General features: G+C 45.2%; 1 protein-coding gene across 1 annotated transcript in view; it reads right to left on the minus strand.

Annotated features, from left to right (window-relative positions):
- LOC104543908 (membrane-associated guanylate kinase, WW and PDZ domain-containing protein 1-like) overlaps positions 1 to 20,329 on the minus strand; it is a gene marked incomplete at its 5' end in the record, with an annotated part of 36,997 nt that extends 16,668 nt beyond the window's left edge. Inside the window, 5 exon segments of the mRNA XM_010188627.1 lie at positions 1 to 142; positions 3,297 to 3,489; positions 4,465 to 4,556; positions 13,152 to 13,368; positions 20,298 to 20,329. The exon segment at positions 1 to 142 is cut by the window's left edge and continues 173 nt beyond it. Of these exon segments, the coding sequence (XP_010186929.1) occupies positions 1 to 142; positions 3,297 to 3,489; positions 4,465 to 4,556; positions 13,152 to 13,368; positions 20,298 to 20,329 (676 nt within the window).
- Between the last annotated feature and the right edge of the window lie 439 nt (positions 20,330 to 20,768).

A 20,768-nucleotide genomic window follows, 5' to 3' on the forward strand; every position in this document is an offset into this window, starting at 1 on the left:
GTGCTGCCGCTGCCCGAGCTGACGGTGTTGAGGGAGTTCTGGCTGCCCTGCGGCGTCCGCTTCTCCTCCGTCAGCGAGGCCGGCTGGTTGCTGCTGTGGTGGGAAGAGGCTGGGGATGGGACTTCATTCTCTGCCTTGGGAACTGGGGAGGGAAAATAAGAGATGGACTGAGTGAGTTGCACTGTTTAGAGCTTGAAAAGCGCCGTCCACCGAGAAAAAGGTAAAAAAAAGCCCCCCAAAAAAGGCAAATCATTGCTTTAATCTATAAATCATGGCCATAATGGTTCTGTGCCCTTTTGGATGTCACCACCAGCTTGGAGAGCTCATCCTCTCCAGCGTATGGTCGTGCAGCCAAAGCCTTTCACTATTGAACGACAGCAGCAGCACAGTTAAACCAGCGCAGTGTTGTGTGCTTGGATGCTCTGTGGCATTTTAAACCTGGACCACATTATTTCAGAGGTGCCTCATTTAGTCATCCCATGCCCACTTCGGTTATGTACGTGCAGCTGCGTATGCGTGCACAAGCCGCAAGGAGAGAGAGTAATATCAAATAACACAGCACCTGTGTGGTTTTTAACTTAATGCTGTCAGATGGGTAGCACTGATTGCCTTTGATTAATGTGATGTTAAGTAACAATAACCACCCATACTAAAGCAAAAAAACTTGTGAAGCAAGTTTTCTGGATGGAAGAACCAGCAATTATCATCGTTGCATCCTGGCACAGTCGGGCAACCATTAAACATTATTAACATTAATATTAAACAAGTGTTTGACAGCAACTGAAGTTGGAAGTGGTATTAGTTTCAGATCTAATCAGCTACCCAAGAAAACCTCAAAAGAGATGAAGAAATCTCAAAAAAATTGCTTAGTACACACTCTGCCAGGGTCAGCTCTACTTACTGTCAGTCCTGACAGATGTTTGTCTAATCTGCTGTTAAATATCTCCCCAGGCAATCTATTGGTTGCTGTATCTAACTTAAATCTTCCCTGTTGCAACATAAGGCTATTATTTCTAGTTCTATCTAGCAGGCATATGGAGAACATATTACTCCCTTCCTCTTTGCAGCAGCCTCTTATAGTCTTGGGGAGTTTAACACCTCCTCCCGCTTCTCTACTTTAGGCTAAACAATCCCAATTTGTTCAATATTTCCTTGTAGACCATGTTTTCTACAGCTCTCCCTATTCTCGCTGGTCCTCTGGACTTCCTCCAGTTGGGCTCTCTCCAACTCAAACATGTCTTTCTTGAAGTGCCGGACCATATTGCAGCTGAGCCATCATCTGCTGGGAAATCAGGAGAGTTCCCCCCGCCTACATCCCAGCACAGGGTTTGTCTTCACCTGAGCCAACCTTGGGTTAAAGCTTGTGGCCCACGGTAGCTTCCACTTCTTGTTACTCGGCCAGTTCCCCAGAGACCATTTGTGCAGCAGAGAGCAGCAGACTGTGCTTGTCTCTATCGAATGGCTGCCTCCACTAATCAGGTCACTTCTCCGGTTTGGTGAATCAAAATTAAGTTGAAAATCTTAACAGCAAGAAGAAGAAAGTGGATGCCAAACAAAATCTAAACCTGTAAACCCATGATCCAAAAAATAAGTACTTAAAAATATTCTTGGATAGAAGTACCTGCCTGCAGTTATATACTCAAAGTATGTACTAAATACCTACTATTCCACATATTAAGAATACACGAATATAAACTTTCCCCTGTATGAATCTCAAGACATGGAATACCCATTTAGCTGAACAATCTTTTTCTACTGGCATATAGATGAGAGGAGGAATAAGGGACCAAAATTCAGCTACAAAGTCATGCCAGAATTTAAAAGCCTGCAAATATAAAGTGCAAGAAGGGATCCTGAATAATTTACCCTAGAGTAAGTGTCCACATTTGAAGTGATTCAGAAATAGCATGGTCTGGAGTAACAAGTCCCTGAATGAAATATCAAGGGTTTTTATCAAGACCTCTCATGCATCTAAATTTTTTATGGTGATTTCCAGCCTGGAGGCTGTAAAACTGCACAGAAAATCTACGCACAAAAACAATATTCAAACAAAAATTCAGCTGCCCTTCCCCTTCCTTCCAAAGCTCATCTCCTAAACCCTCTCTCACACTGGCAGCTTTTCGTCAGGAATGAGAGAGGCTGTTAGAAGAGAGACATAATCCGGCATTTAACCACTACGAGAAGAAGGAAATAAATGAGAAGTGAACATTCACTTAATATTTTGCAGAAGGAGCTCTGGGTGAGAATACAGAGCTATTTGAGAGGTACTGTTCTAGTCCTAACTTCTACAGTAGGTTTAGTTTTCAACCTGAATGTTACTTTGATGCTTTTTTAAGATTAAAGTACATTACTGCCTTTTTTCCAGCTGATGCCTAAACTTGAAAAGCTATTTACTGTCCTTTCTTTTGAACAAGTGAGTTAAACTCCATCCTGCACTCAAGCTCCCTAAAGAGACTCCCAAGAAGCCGCAGCACCCCAACATTACTCTCCAACATCAAGCATAATCTCACACATCATTTAGAAAGCTCATGCTCGTGTCTTCATTTTCTTTGCAATTAGAACGTATTTCCTGTCACTAATCTGGGTGCCACCATGCAGTGTCACTTCTCATTGCATCTTTGCCTTTCTGTCAGCTTCTTTTTTGTCCATTTAGACCATGCACTTGTGCAGCATGTGCACAACACCCAGCATAACTCAGCACACGGAGACCTCTCTGCTACAACAAACCCGCACACCCTGCACCACCAGAACCATCGATGCACACAGTTTTGCATCCTGTGGTTTGTTGATTACACAAACCTCGGTTGAAGCTTCTCCTGTGCCTGGGGTCACAACCACCACACACCAGTGCCCTCCCTCGCTCTCTGCCCTTGCTTCCTCTGCTGTTGCCTCTTCAGCATCTTTTCCCTCACTCCTAGTTTAAGGGTGGCTATCAGGCAGCACAGATATTTTGGGAAGAAAACCAAAGACATGGACAGGCGCAGTGCAGTCCCCATTGCCACATGAGTTCACCTAAAACTGACCTGCTGCAACTGAACAGCTCCCCGTTCTTTCAGAAACCTAACGAAGACTGGGGAAGCCAACTGAGATTGAGTCTTGACTGGAAGCAAAATACTTGAAACGTATTTGATAAATAACAAAGAAAATACTTTAAAAAGCCAAAAGAGGAAGAATAACAACACATCCCCTGAGTTTTCCCAGCATTTCAAGGAGGAGCTTTTTCTCCTTAAACTGTTTGCTGAACAGATGGAGTCTGGCAAGAAAATCTACCCCTGCAGAGTGACACCACAACCTACCTGTGTAAACCACTTTGCGCCTGACGGTCAGATTGACGTGACCTTGTTTGGCTGCCTGTTGCATAAGCTGGACGACAAGCTGGTGCGACTTCCCGACAACAGGCGTCCCATCCACGCAGATCAGTTCATCGCCCGATCTCAGGCGGCCGTCAGCATCAGCAGCACCCAGCGGTACAATGTGACCGATGTAAATCTGATGAATTGGCACAAAGAGGAGAAAGGAAAGACAGAAAGCAAGGAAAAAAAATAGTGATAAATGAGAACTAGCTCAAGAGCCAGCTGGAAGCAAGGGGCAATGGTGGTTAGACCCAATTTGGTAGGGAAATTGTTGACAAATGTCTGCTGCTCAGGAAAGCTGCTCCTGTGGAAGCAGCCCCATGTGAATGGAGCCACATTGTGAAACTGTAATAAATTGATATCTTGTTTCTTTAGGCGGTCCATTCACTCTAATGACAGATAGCCTTGGGAAATGTGTTCAACCAGACAGTGACCAGAGAGGAAGACAGTCAAAAGCACTGAGGGTCCTGTCAAGGAGGCTGAGATTAAGTCACCCTTTCGTTTGCCTCTGGGGTTTACAAGCTCTGTACCACTCGCCTGCCCACCAACTCAGTCTTGGTTTATCTTCAGTGAGTTCTGTGGAGTTACTCTAATGTGAGAGAAATTCATGGCCTCTCTTGCCATAAACGAGAAAAAAAAATTGGCAGAGAAATATGTGGAAATTTATGATGCCGATATGTAACTCTGACCCGTGCAGCATAGGAAAGACCATGTGTTTTTAGTCTGACATCTTCCACGGGCACTGGATTTTTGGTAAAGAAGTTAAGCAAATTCAAAGAGGGAGTTAAGCAAATAGAAAACCTGACACTCAAAATACTTGCAAACCTGACCAGGACATCCTTTCCTCAGTGTCCAGGCAATTTCGGACCCATGTGTTTTCATTTGGGCTATCACAAAAACAGGGAGTAGCAGAGGAAGCCAAACCCATTTCAATTATGGGAGTTTGGGCTTGTTTTTTGGAGTGTGGTGAGGAGTTGCAGGATGCAAGCACATAGCCCACTAGCTATTTTAACAGAGATGTCACAGGCTGTGCTGCACATCTGTGCATGCCACTGCCATGATTCAGGAACACATCAGGAGTTAAAAGAAGACCACTCCTAGGTGTACTCACAGGTTCTCCAGGCTCATTTCCACCTAGAATCCTAAATCCAAAACCGGTTTCCTTTCTCCATAGAAAGATATCCTGCTCTTGGTAATCTGGAACTGAAGGAAAAGAAGGAAAACTATAATTTTAAATCAAAACTCCACACCCTTATACCCAATCAGTATTACTTTGATGTAGGTGTAGAGGGATCTGCTGCACAACTTCACTCTTTAAATGAGGCAGTCTTGAATTTTTAGACTTTATAACTTTAAAGGATTTTTATTTAAATCTCTACTAAAAATTATACCGTGGTTTGTACGTTCTAGGTGTCTAACTGTGTCTTGCCATTTGTTTATCACTATATTTCCTTCCATCAATATTAGCATCATTACCCAGTGCAAAAGCCTCTTCCAGTTCATCAATAAATAAATGCGTACAACAGAGAATCACTCTGCCAGAAACAGTACAGCTGCCTCCTCCTTCACAGGAGACAAAAGAGCCACTTGTTATGACTTCTACTGTTTAATTAACTTTCACAAGCAGACTTTGCTATCTGTCTACTGACACTGCTTTAAATAACCAGGGGACAGATCCCCAGTTGGTGTAAAACAGAAGGGCTCCACTGAAAGCAAAGCAGCTCTTCTGACTCTTGCTTGCTCGTGTACTGGCTCCATAAAGCCACTGAACAGACAAAACCAGCTGGAAACATAAAACAGCCCAACCTTACCCACTCATTATTATGGAACACCAGCAAGGTTTTTACAATGAATATTGCATCCAGTGAAGTACTAACCTTGAAGTGTGGTTGAACAGTAATGTTTTATATTAACTTATTCATACTTGCTTTCATCCCTTTTTTAAAAATGCAAAATTAATTGCTAACATTAAATCATATCAGAAGACAACTTCAGGTTCATTTAATATTTATTGGTTGGTATCTGTAACACTGACTAATTTTGTAATGATCCCCTCCCAAAATTTATAATTAATGATAAAAAAGTTCCGTTACACGTCAGCTGCCTGTATCTTCAGTTAAAAAAAAAAATCAAGGTGTATCGTTCAGGAATGTAATGTAAGTGCATACTCAGATACAGGATGCAACACATTTAATGAAACATGATCTAGTTTTCTCTATCTCTGAGCAGATAAACTGGCTGTTGTCTTGACACCAGTGAGTGTCAAACTGGGCCCTAATAGCACTTTACACTGTTGGTGCCCATTGTGCAAAGGTTTGGGTCTAGTCACTTGGTGCTTTTCAGTATTAAGATTTTTGGCTAGCTCTGATGCTGTCTCTTCCATGACTCAACAGGTTAAGACCTGGGAATACTAAAAATCAAAAGAACAGGTGACTGCTAAGGCAGAGTTGTGTGGTTTGATGTTTTCATTCAAACTGCTTTAAGCCATTGGTTCTCTATATACAATTCTCACCTTCTAACTACTTGCAGTTATAGACAAAGCTTAAGACCTGTGCACATTACCTTACTGAACTAGAGGTTAATTTTCGCCCAGCTGCAATTACAGAATAACCAGGTGATGAGCAGGCTGGAAGCCTGCGTGGTTCACCCATGCAGGAGAGCTGGCCAAAGGCCCCATACAGACGTGTGGCACTACAGCAGAACTTGGACACCGAAATAATTGTCATTTGTCACTGCCTTTGGTGCGTGAAGAGCAGCCACATTCGGAAGCATCTCTCCAGCACCTCGCAGGCTGTTTTTGGCAAAGGCTGGCCCCAACCAATTAACAGTGTGTGTTGGATCTGTCGGAGGCAAAATGGCATCTGCAGAGAGCTTCAGCACAGGCCCGCTTCCTCGGCAACTCTCAACAGCTTCCCATTTGTCAACTCTCCAGGCTCACTGAATGATGCCTTATGTTCCCGGTTCGGGTACCAGCTAGCCAATTAACAGCCACTGGGGATAACAGCCAGCCGAGATGTAATGGCAGCGTCAAACCAAAGCAATAAAAACCAGGTAAGTCTATACCCAAAGCAGCAAGTTGCTTCACATAATGCTCCTTCCGCTGGAAGGATTGCAGGAACGGGAAACACAGATACAACAAACATACAGACAACACACTTCTACACAGCGTGAGTACAAACCAAGCAAAACACCTTTTACCACTTCTTGCGCCAACTCTGCAGTACGGTGATGCATTGGCACAGCCTAGGAAACCCCATCCACCTCTGTACTCCCACAAAGACAAGGTGGGACCATGAGGCTCTCCACACTGGAGAATTACTTCAGGTTCTCCATCCTGCAATTAGGCTTTAGAGTAGCCACTTTTTTTACTTAAAGAAAAATTTCATAGTGCATTCATTGCATCTTTGCACCTTGACCGGATACCAAGCATGTCTGACTCTTTCTGGAAAAAAAGTGGAAAAATAGCCCAAATGGGTAATACTTGCCAGTCTGCTCATCCTGAATTAAACCAGACCATTAAGAGCATCGCAAAAGTGGTAAGAAGAGTTCTGCTGGGCCCATGAGGAGGAATGGAAGGAGAGGGGAGTGCCACAGGTCTGTCGACTCAGGCAAACTCATGAACAAAATGAGAAAGTGATACACTCCATTACCACCTATGAAATCTGCCGCTAGCCAGTGCAGGGTAAAGCGAGAGCTTTGCCCCTTCGTGGTTCACCTTGGCATGCAGCCCTGCCAGCCTCCCTGGGTGATGAGGAGCCCCCCGCCACAGAGCGGCACTGACACCAGAACAAGACACCACAAGACACAGACACATTCTCGGCACAGTCTTACATTCTCCAAAACTCGTGGAACTGATTTCTCTCTCTCGCTCACCCTTGCTCAGTCCAGTTGCAGGCGAAGGTGACATAGCTGCAATATTAATTTTACAGTTTTGCAAAGCTTAATGTATCTGCTTTCTCGTTAGTTAATTTAATTATTTTGACTGTGTGGGTCATGTTAGGCTTTCATGCATATAATTGCTAAGGTTATAGCTACTATGGATTACAACATACTAATTTTGATGTCTATTTGCACATGCATGCAGCTATATTTGAAGAACAATTTTTGCTCCTCAGAGGAGGAATCTCTTTGAGAACATTTTAAAAATACTTTTCTACCAAAAAAAAAAATCACCATCGTGACACAGTTACGTTTTCCAAATGAAAATATCTTTTTCTAATGTTAACAGAAATTTTAAATACATCATGATGATGAACAATGAACACAATGCTCAATTAGAGATAATTTTAATCAAACTTTCCTATACAAACTTTAGCAATTATCTTACATGCTATATATATAAAAAGTTCTGCCCAGTGTGATACCAGTTTCAACAAAAGAGGGATTCAAACAGTAATCAGTATGAGTTTGCTTTAGTCACTACCTCATTTGAGGCAGCAGCACTTTCAATGATTCACAGCTGGCAAACTAGAAAAGTTTCAAGGCCCAGGTTCAGCAATGTATGTAAGGACAAGCCTGGAATTAAGAGTGAATAGTCTCAGTGAAGCCAATGGAGAGTTTCAGTGTTGAAAAGTCCTGTGATTTAGCCATAAATCTCATGAGACTCCCTATCTGAAGAAAAGCCTTGTTTTCTAAACTAACCTCCTGCAGGACAAACTCCGTTTTTTCTATCATTTCCTTTTCACCAACACTTCTGGTGGCACAGAAAGCTTTCAAAAGACGGCATCAGTGTGTTCTCAACAAGACGACCAAGCTCTGCAGCTGAGGTCTGGGGAACCACGATGCCCCAGCTGAGCCATGAACCGGGCTGGTGCCAGAGGAACATCAGCCACGACCCAGCCCCATAGCAGCTCCGCAGCCTGGGCTGCCCACACGATGTCCTGCAAGGCAAGACATCCTCCAAGGGCATGGCCACATCTGTGTGCCCAAGCGGACGGCTCTGTTTGTCTCCTCTTCGTCTAATAAAAGGACATAACCCTACCAAGGGGCTTTTACTATCTATCATTTTTAAACTCAGCCTGATCAGAAGGCGGCTGCAATTTCCTGAGAGTATTTTGACTTTCTGTTTTAAGGGAGAAAGTATCTAATGTTTGGTATCATGGTGCCAATATTTTGAATTCCGTGTGACTGTTGGTGAGTAGTGCAGTGTTCACTACACGCTGGGGTCAAGACTTGTTTGTATTATTTTAATTAAATCTGTGGACAGAAAATCCAACCAAGCAAATTATGTGACCGAAAATAAAATTCAAATATTAACGATAACTCAGAATATTTTAAAAGCTTTAAAAATTATCTATCGTGTTCTGCTTTACTTTTAATTAAATGCTTAAGCCCTTCAAAGGGATTCATTAACACATCTGCAATTCAGATTAATTCATTTTGTCACTGCTGTTTTGACAGATGGCCATATGTAGGATATGGTATTTTGCAAAGCAATCAGGCCACATGAGAAAAATTTGACAACAGATTGCGTTAATCTTTAAGGAAGTTTAATAATACATTGAAAAACAGAAAGCATGTTATAAAAATGTATTTTCAACAAAACAGCGCAAGATTTCAGACCTGCGGTTCTCTGACAAACTATTCAGTTGCTGTTTCTCTCACCGAGTGCTCTTCACGTATGTCACTCCTGCATCTTGGAACCACTTCAGTGTTTAAACCCAAAGGTTTGTCCTTGTCTCTGATTCATGTACACAACTCCCACCAGCAGCGAGTCACCCAGAAAGGGGAGCTCAGGCAGCTCAAACAGCCCCAGCAAAGCCCGCATTTGTTATTGTCGCCAAATGATCTGTTTTCAGATTCACTTAACGCAAAGCCGGCTATTCTCAAAAGTCTTAATCCAGCAAAGAATTGCGACTCTGGGCCAGATTGCAGCAGAGCATTTGAGCTCAGCCTTAGCCTTAAAGCGTCCAAGTCCCTTTGGGTTTACAGCTGGAAAATAAGCTTTCTTGGACCGGAGCCCAAGCACTCAGCACCTCGCAGGCCTGACCCCCTCACCCAGGACAGCTGCACGTGAAGGAATTTTAGCCTCCATTTGTTGAATAAAGTTGCAGTTCTCATCTGCTGCTGCTCAACCAGCGTCCAGACACAGTTATGGAGCCATTACTTTGCCTTGCATTAATCTAGCTTAATTTTGCTGCTTTTGTTTTTTTTCTTCCCTTAAATAGGCAACGTCTGTGGCTCTCCTCTGCCGAATCGGAGTACTTCCTGATATTCAGATGTATTGTTAAACCAAAAAATATATGCTTTTACAAAGCTATGCGTTACCTGCTGCTTTTGAACCAAATTCTGCTCTACCAATGGCTTCAGTGAGACAAGTCACTTAAGTCAAACACAGTCTTTCCTATGAAATAATAATCCAAAAAACATTGAAAGAAAGAAAGAACACATTTTACCAATTCTGAAAAATTAAAATGTTGCCTGTGAGCTTTCATGTCTACATTATTATCATTATTAATGTTAATAGTGGGATGCATTCCCAGTGAAAAAGGCAGTAGGTGGTCATTATAGATTCAGTACTTCTTAGAAACATCCTGGAGACGATGTACTCGTATACTGAATGAAACCTCTTTATACTATTATTTTTAGTTGAAAAAAAAAATCTGTCTGGGCTGGGGCTAATGAATTCATCTTTTTGTGTCAACTGCACTTGAAAAATTGCACTATGTTCTCTTTATAAAAAATCTCACACATGGCATGAAATAAAACACTGAAGATGATCTAATGCTCTAAAATTCTTCCTTTTTCAACTTCATCATATACTTCAACACAAAGGGTTGTTGCTGTTTTTCAGTCCACTGGTTGGGGATTCAAAACCCTGCCTCTCAAAAGAACAGTTTTATAATCCTTTTTGAGCTTATTAAAATTTAAGGCCATGAATCAAGAGAGAGCAAGTTCTGGACTGGGCAATGCGGAGAGCTGGGCTGGGGCTCCTTGGGCAGAGGGAGCTTCTAGGGCTCACCACAAGCCCCAGTGACAGGAGGCACCAGCCAATCTCAGCACTGGCATGAGGGTGGCATCCTCCTGTGTCCATCAGCAATGAACTCGGTTCTGCTCACATCTTCAGCAGAAAGATGCAGAGTCACACCTAGCACCCAAAGCTATGGATGTCATGGGAGAGGAGATGCCTCAGTCCCAAAGCCAAAGGGAATGGGTGCTTAAGCAAAGAAGAAAGCAACGCTATGACTGGATCACTGCCAGCCAAAAGAGGCACTGGCATTAAACTGAACTGGAGACGGGTAAAAACATGAAGAACAGCACATGTGGAGCAGACAGACACTGAAACTGGAGTCCCACGGAATGGTTTCTCCCATCCCACAGTATGTGGTGCTTCACGCCAGCAGAGCTCCCTATGAGCAGTCCAAGCACCACAAGACCAGTGCTCAGGCAACACTGGGAAGCGAGTCTCAAAGGGATGATTCACGCTCGTAAGGGAGCAGCCACCAATTGCTCACTTCTCATGCAGATAGAACATAGGAGCTCACTCCAAGCTCCTACGGCAGAAAAGGTGCCGGGTTTCTGCTGTGAACCACAGTCTCCACTTATGAGACTGGTGAGAGAGATAAAATGCGAGGGCTTGGTGAGGCAAGGAGCAAGAGCTGACCACTGACTTCTAAATAAAACCACTAGTCACGCTTTGAGACGAGACGATGACAGGAGACAGAGCAAGTCCAACTGCCCTTTTCCCTTAGACTACATCTTTCCTGTTTTTCTTCACCTTTCATTAACACAGCAAAGCCAAGCCAGAAGGTAAGAGTGGAGGTAAATCCCCAGGGAATGTGTTTCACTCCAGCTTAGGGTCAGAAATTCATAGGCTCCTGGACACTTTTAGTGGCACCTGTTACAAAGAGACACGAGCACATCACACTTTTACCACTCTCCAAAAACCCTCTTTGTGTGAAACCAAGAAATCTCAGAAAAGACCTCCGTGGGAAGGAAGTGGCAATAAGGCAAAAAGGTGGTAGAAACGTGCATGTGTCCAAAAAAGGTAAGTGTCATCTGGTAGGAAAGGCAGGAGATAAGGATTGAAGCAATAGAAGAGGATTGACCCCACCACAGAGGTGTTGGGCCATGGAAAGGTGAAACAGGGAAGCTGAAGGGGTGCAGCAGATCCCAGTTTAGCAAAAATCCCAAGCAGAGAGGATTGTGGCTCAGGGAGAGATGGGGTGTGGGGAACCAGCAGGTCAACAGACGGCGAAAAAGCCTCTGGAAAGGCTCTAATCGCAGACAAGGATAAAACCTCTACAAGATAGCCGCAGCCGTCAAGGAAAGAGGGAGGATTTAGCACACGGTGTTGGACGTGGACACAGAAGGGTGACTGCCTGCCTGTGCACTTCAGGATTTCCTCGGCTCAGCCTCGGGTTTTATCCAGAAAGACAGGCAGGAGTTAAGGCTGCTAAGCTGATACTAATGACTAATTAGTATGAGTTAAACAGTTAATTAGAAATTAGCTAAGAAGCTGCAGGGAGTCAGAAGCAATGCCAGCACAGTGCCTACGGGAACCACACGAGCTGAGCAAGGGCGATGCCGGTGCCATGGGACGGTGACAGCCTCAGCCATGTTCATCCAGACAGGAGAAGGAGGAGCTCTGCCCGCAGCTCTGCAGGGCTGAGGAGTCACCATCCCTCAGCTCTTGCCCCTTCTTCCTACTCCAACGAGACGCACGTGCAAGTTCTGTCACTGCACTTCTCCACAGATCAGCGTGACCTGGCCCAAGAGCCCGCAGCATCAGGACGCCCAATCCTTGGGGAGGGTAGGGAAGAGGCACGCAGGAGCTGAGACACCTACAAACTGAATTGCTGAGACATTCAATCTGAAGAGATGCATCTTCAGCCAAGAAACTGTGACTCACGATTTAATTTTTTCCAGGACATAAGATTTCAAAGTGATTCATTTGGTCAGAAAAAAACCAGTCCTACCATTTCTCATTCTGGGGTAACGTTCATTTCATGCTGGTTTTAGCAATTTCCAGTTAGCACAATGAAATCAAACTCCAGGTGATACTCTGATAGCACCAAGACTTTGAAGCTCCCGTTTCTGTAACTGAAGTAACCGTTGCTTTTGATAAAGAACCTAATACTCAAGCTCTTTCTTTAAGACGCTTTTCCAGATTCAATCATCTTCAGCAGTGCAATTAAAGCAAAGCTAGCGTGTTTATTTTCTTTGCAGAGAAGAAACTGGTTGAAACCATATTTATAGTCTTGGAGCAGAGTCAAAGCCCTGCTGAATTATTAGCCAAGTATGCAGATTATTAATTGCCATAAAAGCCACTTACAAGATGCATTTGATATCTGTACTGTTAAAGTGTCCACTCTGGTCAAAGTAAAACGGCTCAGCAGGATTTTCTCCTCCCCAGAGTGAGACTGGAAAGCATCTGATATGAATTTCAGCAAACGAAATACTTCCCCTCCTTACTGCAATTCCTATGCATATCAGACAATGAGTCTCAACCTCAGAAAAGAGTTTAGGATCTGGATAACAAACTCAGAAATTCTCTTTCAGCCTAAATTAAAAGAAAAATAGAAAAAACAGGAGAAAAGATGGTCTTTAATTTTAAAGGGATTTTTCGTATTAAACTTTGGTCTAAGTGTCCTTTCCTAGAGATGATCCAAATTAACTCCTCATCAGAGAGGAAAGTGCACCTCTATCAAGTAGACATCACTGACAGACACCAAATTAACAAACTGAAGCCTTACATCTCCAAGATAAATCTAAGAGATCCAGCTCTTCGCAAAGAAAATATACAGAGAGCAGCTGCCAGAGCCGTAGCCTTAGCAACCACACCTGCTCCATACTCACGTCGGCTTTCATACATGCTCCTGGACTGGGCCCAGATTTTGAATGGATCTGGCTTTTTCTGCCCAGAGCTGTCCGGTTGATCCGCAGCCGGCGCCTCCGCGGTGGCGTAGTCCGGCAGCACCTGCGTGCTGTGCACGGGGGACGCGGTGTGCCCGCTGCGGTGGCTGGAGACGCTGTGCTGAGAACTGTTTTGGCTGTCTTTCCTTTCAAGTGGTTGCTGTAAGGAAGAAAGCCGAGTGGAAAGAGAGAGAACAGACGGTTATTGGTCTTTGAGTGGGTGTTTTCCATCAATTTTTTCCTCCCGTCTTTGATCAGGGTTTCTGCATGCACATTAATAAATATATAAATCACAGTTTTGCTGCCACCAGTTAATGCTGGGTGCGTTAGTGCTGGGTACAAATTCCCCAATGACAGGTTTTGATAGGCAGACTGACAGAAAGAGATATGCAAAACAAAGTCATTTATCATAAGCAAAATATGCAGCTCTCCATCTCACACACAAAACAAACCTAAATCTCATTATAGGTTACTAGTTTCAGTACACTTATTTTTTCTGATATTAAGGCAGAAAAACTCAACAACCTTTTACTCAGACAACATAAGGGTCTAACTTGAGCCTACAAGAAAAAGGGAGAACTACCAAATTTCACTGTGAAAACTTAAACACTCCCTCTGAAACAGATTCAAGCACTGCCCTTAGGAAGGATCACTTCTCCTCTGCAGCTCTTGCAACCCCCACATCACACGTGGGTGGACAGCAGAGTACCACTTTCACGCCTCTGCTTCCCAGAGCATCCCCAGGATTAGGGCAGACCTTCGCAAATGTGAAAATGTCCATTTGCAGTTTTATTTCCTTGTTTTAATTCCACATATTAAAACAGGAAAAAAACACATTCGCCTAAATTCAAGGCTTATTCAAAAGCGGGATGTCAAGAGCTCTGTCTGCTCACTGTTTAGCTAAGGAGGGTACATAATTCTTAACTCAAATTCACAACGGTGAACTCAAATGAAGCACAAGTCCCATTTGCATTGCCAGGATTTGTACTACTCAATATGCAGAAAAATCCTCAACAAGAGCTCCCCAAACTGTACAGCAAATGCTTTTCAATACCCTTTTGATATGACCTTGGGTTGGTACCAAGGTTGGGTCCAATCTCCCACCAGCTCCAGCACAGGGAACTGGCACGTTCCTGGGGCTGCTGTGACACAGACGGCGGCCAAAAATCAGCATCCCACAGGCTGTTTTTTACAGCATCCACAATTTCTTGGCTAAAAGGGATCAGCCACTCCAACCAAGAAACCTCGGGCATCAATGACAAGCCTCCTGCTGGCGAGAGGTACCCGAAAACATTGCACCAGGAGCCTCTGCTTTCAGGGACTTCACAGAAAACCAAACAGGGGTAGGGCAAAAAGCCAGCAGCAAACACAGAGCAGAGTAGCACGGGGCGCTGAGGGTGCTCACGGCTGGGGACCCCCTCCTCTGCTCTGAACATGAAACCCCAGGCGGCCAATGCTCCATCGCAGCAGGGCTGAATTAATTACAGAGGAGAAAGTCACCATACCAAAGTGCATTCTTCTTCACTTTTAACAATAACCTTTTTTTTGCATACATTTTTAGGTTTACATTGAGAAAAAACCAGCTCCAACAGCCCACGGGACTTTGACCTCGTAGCCTTACATTCAAGTTGGTGATCCACTACCAGCAATTTTTTAAATGATATCTCCATCGACCAGAATGTGAAATTGCCTTTGTCCTTTAAAGCAATTCTGAACAAAGCATACCTGCTGTGATTACTCATCTGCAGACTTTCAAATACAAATATCAGAGCCCATTTCAAACATTTTTACCTTTTTAAGTGGTAAAAGAAGTTAATTCGCATGCAGCTCTTCAGTTTTTAAATGAAGCAGTTTTAGAAGAACTATGCTGAGAAAAATCACTTCTTTGTAATTTAAAAATGAATAAAGAAAGAAAAAAAACACTTTACAACTCTCAGTTCATCATCTGGATTGTTTTGTTTGTTTGGCCAAACTACTAAAATAACTACAGGCATCCTGTGAAATGTCAGGTCAATCTCACTGGAAACAGCTGGTTTACAGAAGCTGGGGGACAGGGACTGAAATGCAAAGCTTTATTCAGTCCTTGTGGAAATGCTGAGAACTCTGAAAACTTTCTGATTTAAAAAGAAACCAAGTTTGAATGTTAAAAAGCATTCTCACTTTACAACAGGAAAGGTCTAAATATTAGACAAACGATGAATTCTGTTTGGTATATGGGCTGCAAATGGAAGTGCCAGCATATCTCAAGCAAAAACACCTCTAATTAAACAAGAGTTGCAATTGCAAATACACAGATACATTTTGCAAGAAACGGGAAAACTTCAGAGGAACAGTTGCTTTCCCAAACAAGAATTCCTTTAAAAAGCCTGGGACATCTCAATTTAGGAGTTCAGGAGGGGAACAGAGGAAGGGGAACATTGCTTCCCTGTCTCCTGCCTCCTTCCCAGCTTTGGGGCGATTTTCCTGAGTCTGAATCTGACTCTGTGGCTCGCTCAGCTCACACACATGCAGGAAAGCAGTGAAACCAGGGCCAGATGAGCAAACAGGGCCGTTTGGTGACAAACCTATGGAGATTGGGGAGTTCAGAGCTCACCTTGAGATCCTGATCAGGTTTTTCAGAGGAAAGTCAAGTAGACTGAATCATGTTGACTCCTGACAGGAGCTACAAGAGCACAAGGCACTGCACTACCCAATATCACCTTAAATACAGGTGATGGGGAAAAATAATCAACTTTCTACTGTATTACAGCCATGACAAAATAAATATGTGGAAAGCTGGAGCTTCTCGTGCCCTACCCAAGCCCCAGGTCTGAGATGCGTGGCCCGTGCCAGATTCCCTATGCCCTGGATGAAACTCCACAGTCCTTATCCTGCAAAACATAAGACGAAGAAAAGGCACTATTGGAAAGAAACCCTTTTCTAGCTGTCCTTTTCCCCCTGGCTGAGGTTAACAGGGATGCCAATGCAGCTGTGGGGGCAATTCCTGCGGAAGAAGAGGCAGCAGCAGTCGGGATCTGGGCACACACCAGCCTTCCAGGATTTTTTCCTTCCACTGTGCAATCCCATTTTCAGTCACAGACACTGCATTTGTGACCTGAAAGGCAGCTTCTCCATCGGCAGAGAGCCCACACTGAGCATTACAACGTCCTCTGATTTCAGGAAGAAACCAGCAAAGGTGATGAGAGGAGCAAAGGGAGCTTGAAGCTGTTGTGTTTCAAAAGGAGACAGAAGGAAAACCGCTTACAGAAGTCTCCAAGTGCCCAGAAAATGCTCAGCAGAGACCAGTTTGTCGTTCATGCTAAATGAAAGGGTAATTAAATGTTACTCTGTACAGTGACTGCTGCAAGAAGTGAGGGCCACGCCACGGCTGCGAGGTGGCTGCAGGCAGGGATGGGACACTAATGATTCGCAGCAGTTGTGTATGGCTGTGTCAGGCAGGGACAAACCCGCAGCAGAAGAGGTGGCGGTGGCAGGAAGCATCTCCTGCAGCACAAATGTACACCAAAGCTTTTTGGCACAGGGTTCTCTGGGCATCAAACTGCAATTGAGAAAGAGTCGCTGTGGTTTCCTCCTGCTGCATTTCAAGGTGAGGGGGGGATAACGGTCTCTGAATGAAGAGGGATGTGCTGTACAAGCACTCATGCTATGGATCCTACTCCTCCTGACAAAAACAGGACCCCAAGTGCTGCCTATCCACCTGAAATACATGGCAAGTCTCTTGTCAGGGACAGGCTGTGCATTTTTGGCCACAATTCAGCCATGCTGACAATGTATTTACTTACACTCAAAAGAAAAATGAGATTTTTTTTGGAAGAGCTTAGCGTTTTCTTCCCCCTGCAGTGATCCTGTCTTCTGATGATCTAGCTGCAGATTTTGTGCTCTAGAGCATTTTGGAGAAGCTGGTCCTGGCAGTGACAGCAAACCGAGCTGGAAATGGGAATCTTTGCCCCCTTGTGGAGTGTTTTGATGCAAGCAACAAGAAAAAAGGAAAATAAAGTTTGTTTTCATCCATGTTATGCCAGGATAAATGCAGGAGCAATTGCTACACTAGAGAACCTGTGCATGGAAAACATATATCCCCAGATGGTCAATACAGAAATATTACCCGTTTTCATCTAAAGAAGAATCAATAGAAAAATGACAACAAACAAGCAGCAGAGAGCTGCTGGGAGCATGTCCTTGGTAGGGGGGAAGAGGGAAGAAAGGACTTGGCAGTGCCCAGCCCCATGGAGAGCTGCAGACTATTTTATTTTACTAATTTAGCTCTTCCACCAAAGTTGAGAAACTCTCCTAAAAAACTGGGGAACAGAGCAAAGCTCACCAAAAGATAGACACAGGCTGAAAAACACAGCCCAGGAAAACCGAGCTCAGTGCAGAAAAATTATTTCCGGACTGCGGCACAGCCCCAGCACCAACAAACCCCTCCAAGGGACTAAAACACCTCCTCCCAGACAGGAGGTATCCAACAGCCTGACTCAGCCTTTCGGGAATACGGGATTGGGGCGGATAGCTAAAAATTGGGCTTGAGAAAGACAGCTGCTGGCAGCAAGTTGGGAGTGTGTCTGGGCTTTGGGAAAGGGTACGAGGTACCAAGAGAGGGCTCGTCACTGCACCGAGTGATGCAGGAGAGGATGGAGACCTGAGCTCATGTTTTCCCCGATGCGGCAGAAGAAAGAGAGAACAAGCAGAAGTTAAGATTGGACCAACTGCCCCTGGCCTGGATGTATGCTATCCTCTAACTGCAGCGTATTTATCAATCAAGGACTGCTGGAAAACAGACCCTCCGCATCAGGTACAGGGAGTGGGGGAGACAGGCAGCAGGTTCAGTCCAAGCCCCACAGCCAGGGCTGTGGTGCACAGCTTGGCCGGCAGCACCCACATTCACCCAAAGCTGCCAGAGCAGCCAACCTGGCCTGGGAAAAGCCGGGACAGGGTGCAAGGAGATGGCATCCCAGCTAGGAATGTGCCAGAGGGCAAGCCTGGCTCTCCCCAGCCAGGACAGGAGTGAGGGGGAATCTGCAGCCCTGCAGCTAAAGCAAGGAAGGAAGGTGTTTAGCAATACCGCTGCTTTTATGCATTTGACCATCGCCTTGGTCACGTGAACTCTGGTGGTAGTGTAAATCCATCCCAGACAGCCCCAAGGACAGTTTCCTTCTCTGCATATGAGCACCCCAAGGTGCTTCACTCCAGGTTTCCGTGCTCAGCCTGTGCAAATCATTAGTGCCTGGGAATGAAGACATGGTGTATCCCTCTGAGGAGCGGTCATTAAAGCTGCCGCACTATGCAGCAGTGTAAAACAACGCTGCTAATTGCCGATGCAAATGGTCCAGTGTGCAGGCAGAGGGAACAGGAGGCTCTGCTTTTTGTGAATCCTGTGCTTTAGAGGCAACAGCACCGCCTAGGGCCCTAGGAAAAATGACTGGAAGGACCCTAAAGCAAGGTGAGAGGGGTTCGGGAGAGGCACACGAGGGGATGGGGCTGCTTTCCCAAGGCTGACCAGCTCCTCAAAGCAAAGAGCAGGAAGAAATCTGCTGTTGCAGGGCTACACCTGTCTGCAAGCTGTCTCTTTGTTCACTGAGGCAGGATTAACCCCACATCGATTTAGATGCTGCTCAGATTTTCACAGCACATCGCTGCCGACCAGAGAGGCGTCTGACACGGCAGGGTCTCCCTTTACCCGACGCCAAACGCGCATGTGGCAAAGCGGGAGCCTCCACGCTCCGAACAGATCGAGACTCATTGATCGGGGCCGGTTTAAAGCCCAGATCCAGAGCAGCCCCACTCCTGCTCCAACCGGAGGGGAAAAAAGTGCAGGCAGAGAGAAGAAACGTGCCAGACGCGTACGTATTTTAGACGCTTGCTTCTGTTTTACCGAAGGCTGGAATAATCTCAGCGTATGAGACAGCAGCGGGGGCTGACATGCCCGTGATCTGCGAGGGAGCGCGCCCCGCGCTTCTGCCTCCCAACATTAATGCGAGCTGACAATGGTAGAGGCCCGGGCTCACGTGACTTTAATCAGCGCTGCCCTAAGCCATCAGAATCACATTAATTATTTCAGGGCTTTCTTTTTGGATTAGCAGAGGACTCGTATTAAAAGCAGGAGCCTTCTGCTCGGCCCCTTCCCAAACCTCTCACCCAGGTTTGCAGCGAGGAGGGCTGCGCTCGGCTGCAGGTTTCAGCACCCCTCGGGGACTGGCGGTGAAGTTTTGGAGCATCTTACAACACAGCAAAGACCTCACTTGCTCTGCTTCCCCAAAGCTACTGGGAGAGAATTCTCTTTTTGTTCCCTCCCTCTCAACAGATAACGGGAAACTTTCAGGCTTTAAGTATTCCATCTTCTTTAAAAAGAAAATATTTCTTTTTGTTTCATACAAATAGCACATTAATTTCTCCCACAATCGAATGCACGGAGCTTTAATGATACTTTAGATCACGGCTTCCATGCTATTAGCAAACATGTCATCCAGGTAATAGCTTTACATGGGAACAGGATCAGAAGGGAGAAGAAAATAAGGTTCTGCTGGGTTTTTATCTAAAATAAGGAATCTCACACCTGCAGCACCATCCTGCTTAGTATGAAAATGCCTCCGGAGCAAGCACTCGGACAGATACCTGTATTCCCCAGGAACTGTCACTGCGCCCTGTCTGTGCTTTGTCTCTCTCAACAAGGTGCATGCTTTCCCATTCTGTTAATAATTCAGTTGAGGGTACTCAAGAAAACTCAGGGAGTTAATGCAAAAGGTTGGTGCCTGCGAGCACCCGACAGGAATTGCTATCTGGCAAGAAGGTGGAGCCTCCCATCTTTCCAAAAGGAAACAATAGCTCTTTTTTTTTTGGTAAGTTAAACGACAGAGAAGTGCATCTGTCAGGAAAGAGGATCTGTAAACCTGGGGCTTTATTTGCAAACAAGTCCCCCTTCCGTACTGCATTCCTCTTTCATCTCCCCATGCAGCAGGAGCCGTGCAAGGTAATCATGGTTGCAGCAGAAAGACAACTTAAAACAATCGAGACCCACACAGAAAACAAGCAGGACTCATGCCTTCCTCCTTCAAAGCAGACAAACAGAAATAGTAGCTGAAAAGTGCTTACCGACTTTGGGCTCTTCTTTGGGACCGGCAGTCCTGAAAAATGGCAACAAGGGAAAAATAAACATTAGCATCTAAACGTTACCTTCCCTTCAAGAAAAAAAATCCCGAGGTGTATCATCCGAACGTAGCCATCTGCAGAGTTATGTCAGCTTTCCCTCTCGCAGCGGAGTTACCAGTCTGTTCATATCGAATCAAAGCCGTGGGAGAGGGAGCGCGAGCGAGGGACGGGAGCGGGGACGCGGGAGCGGGGGGAGCGCTCGCTCTGCATTAGCTATGCTGACTTGTGCTGCAGCAGCCGGGAGGCTGGGAGAGAAACCCACAGCCCTCAGCAGCCGCCGAAACCCGGCGCTTGGGCAGAATCTCAAATGCTGCCCGGGATTACGGGAGCCTTAGCTCACAATTAAGCCGGGGCTATTTTCCTTTTGACGCGATCGGCTCGCCGATTTTATCGGACCAATCGTGGCGGCGCAGG

The sequence above is a fragment of the Mesitornis unicolor genome, unplaced genomic scaffold (genome assembly GCF_000695765.1).
Source record: "Mesitornis unicolor isolate BGI_N332 unplaced genomic scaffold, ASM69576v1 scaffold3847, whole genome shotgun sequence".
Taxonomy (NCBI): domain Eukaryota; kingdom Metazoa; phylum Chordata; class Aves; order Mesitornithiformes; family Mesitornithidae; genus Mesitornis; species Mesitornis unicolor.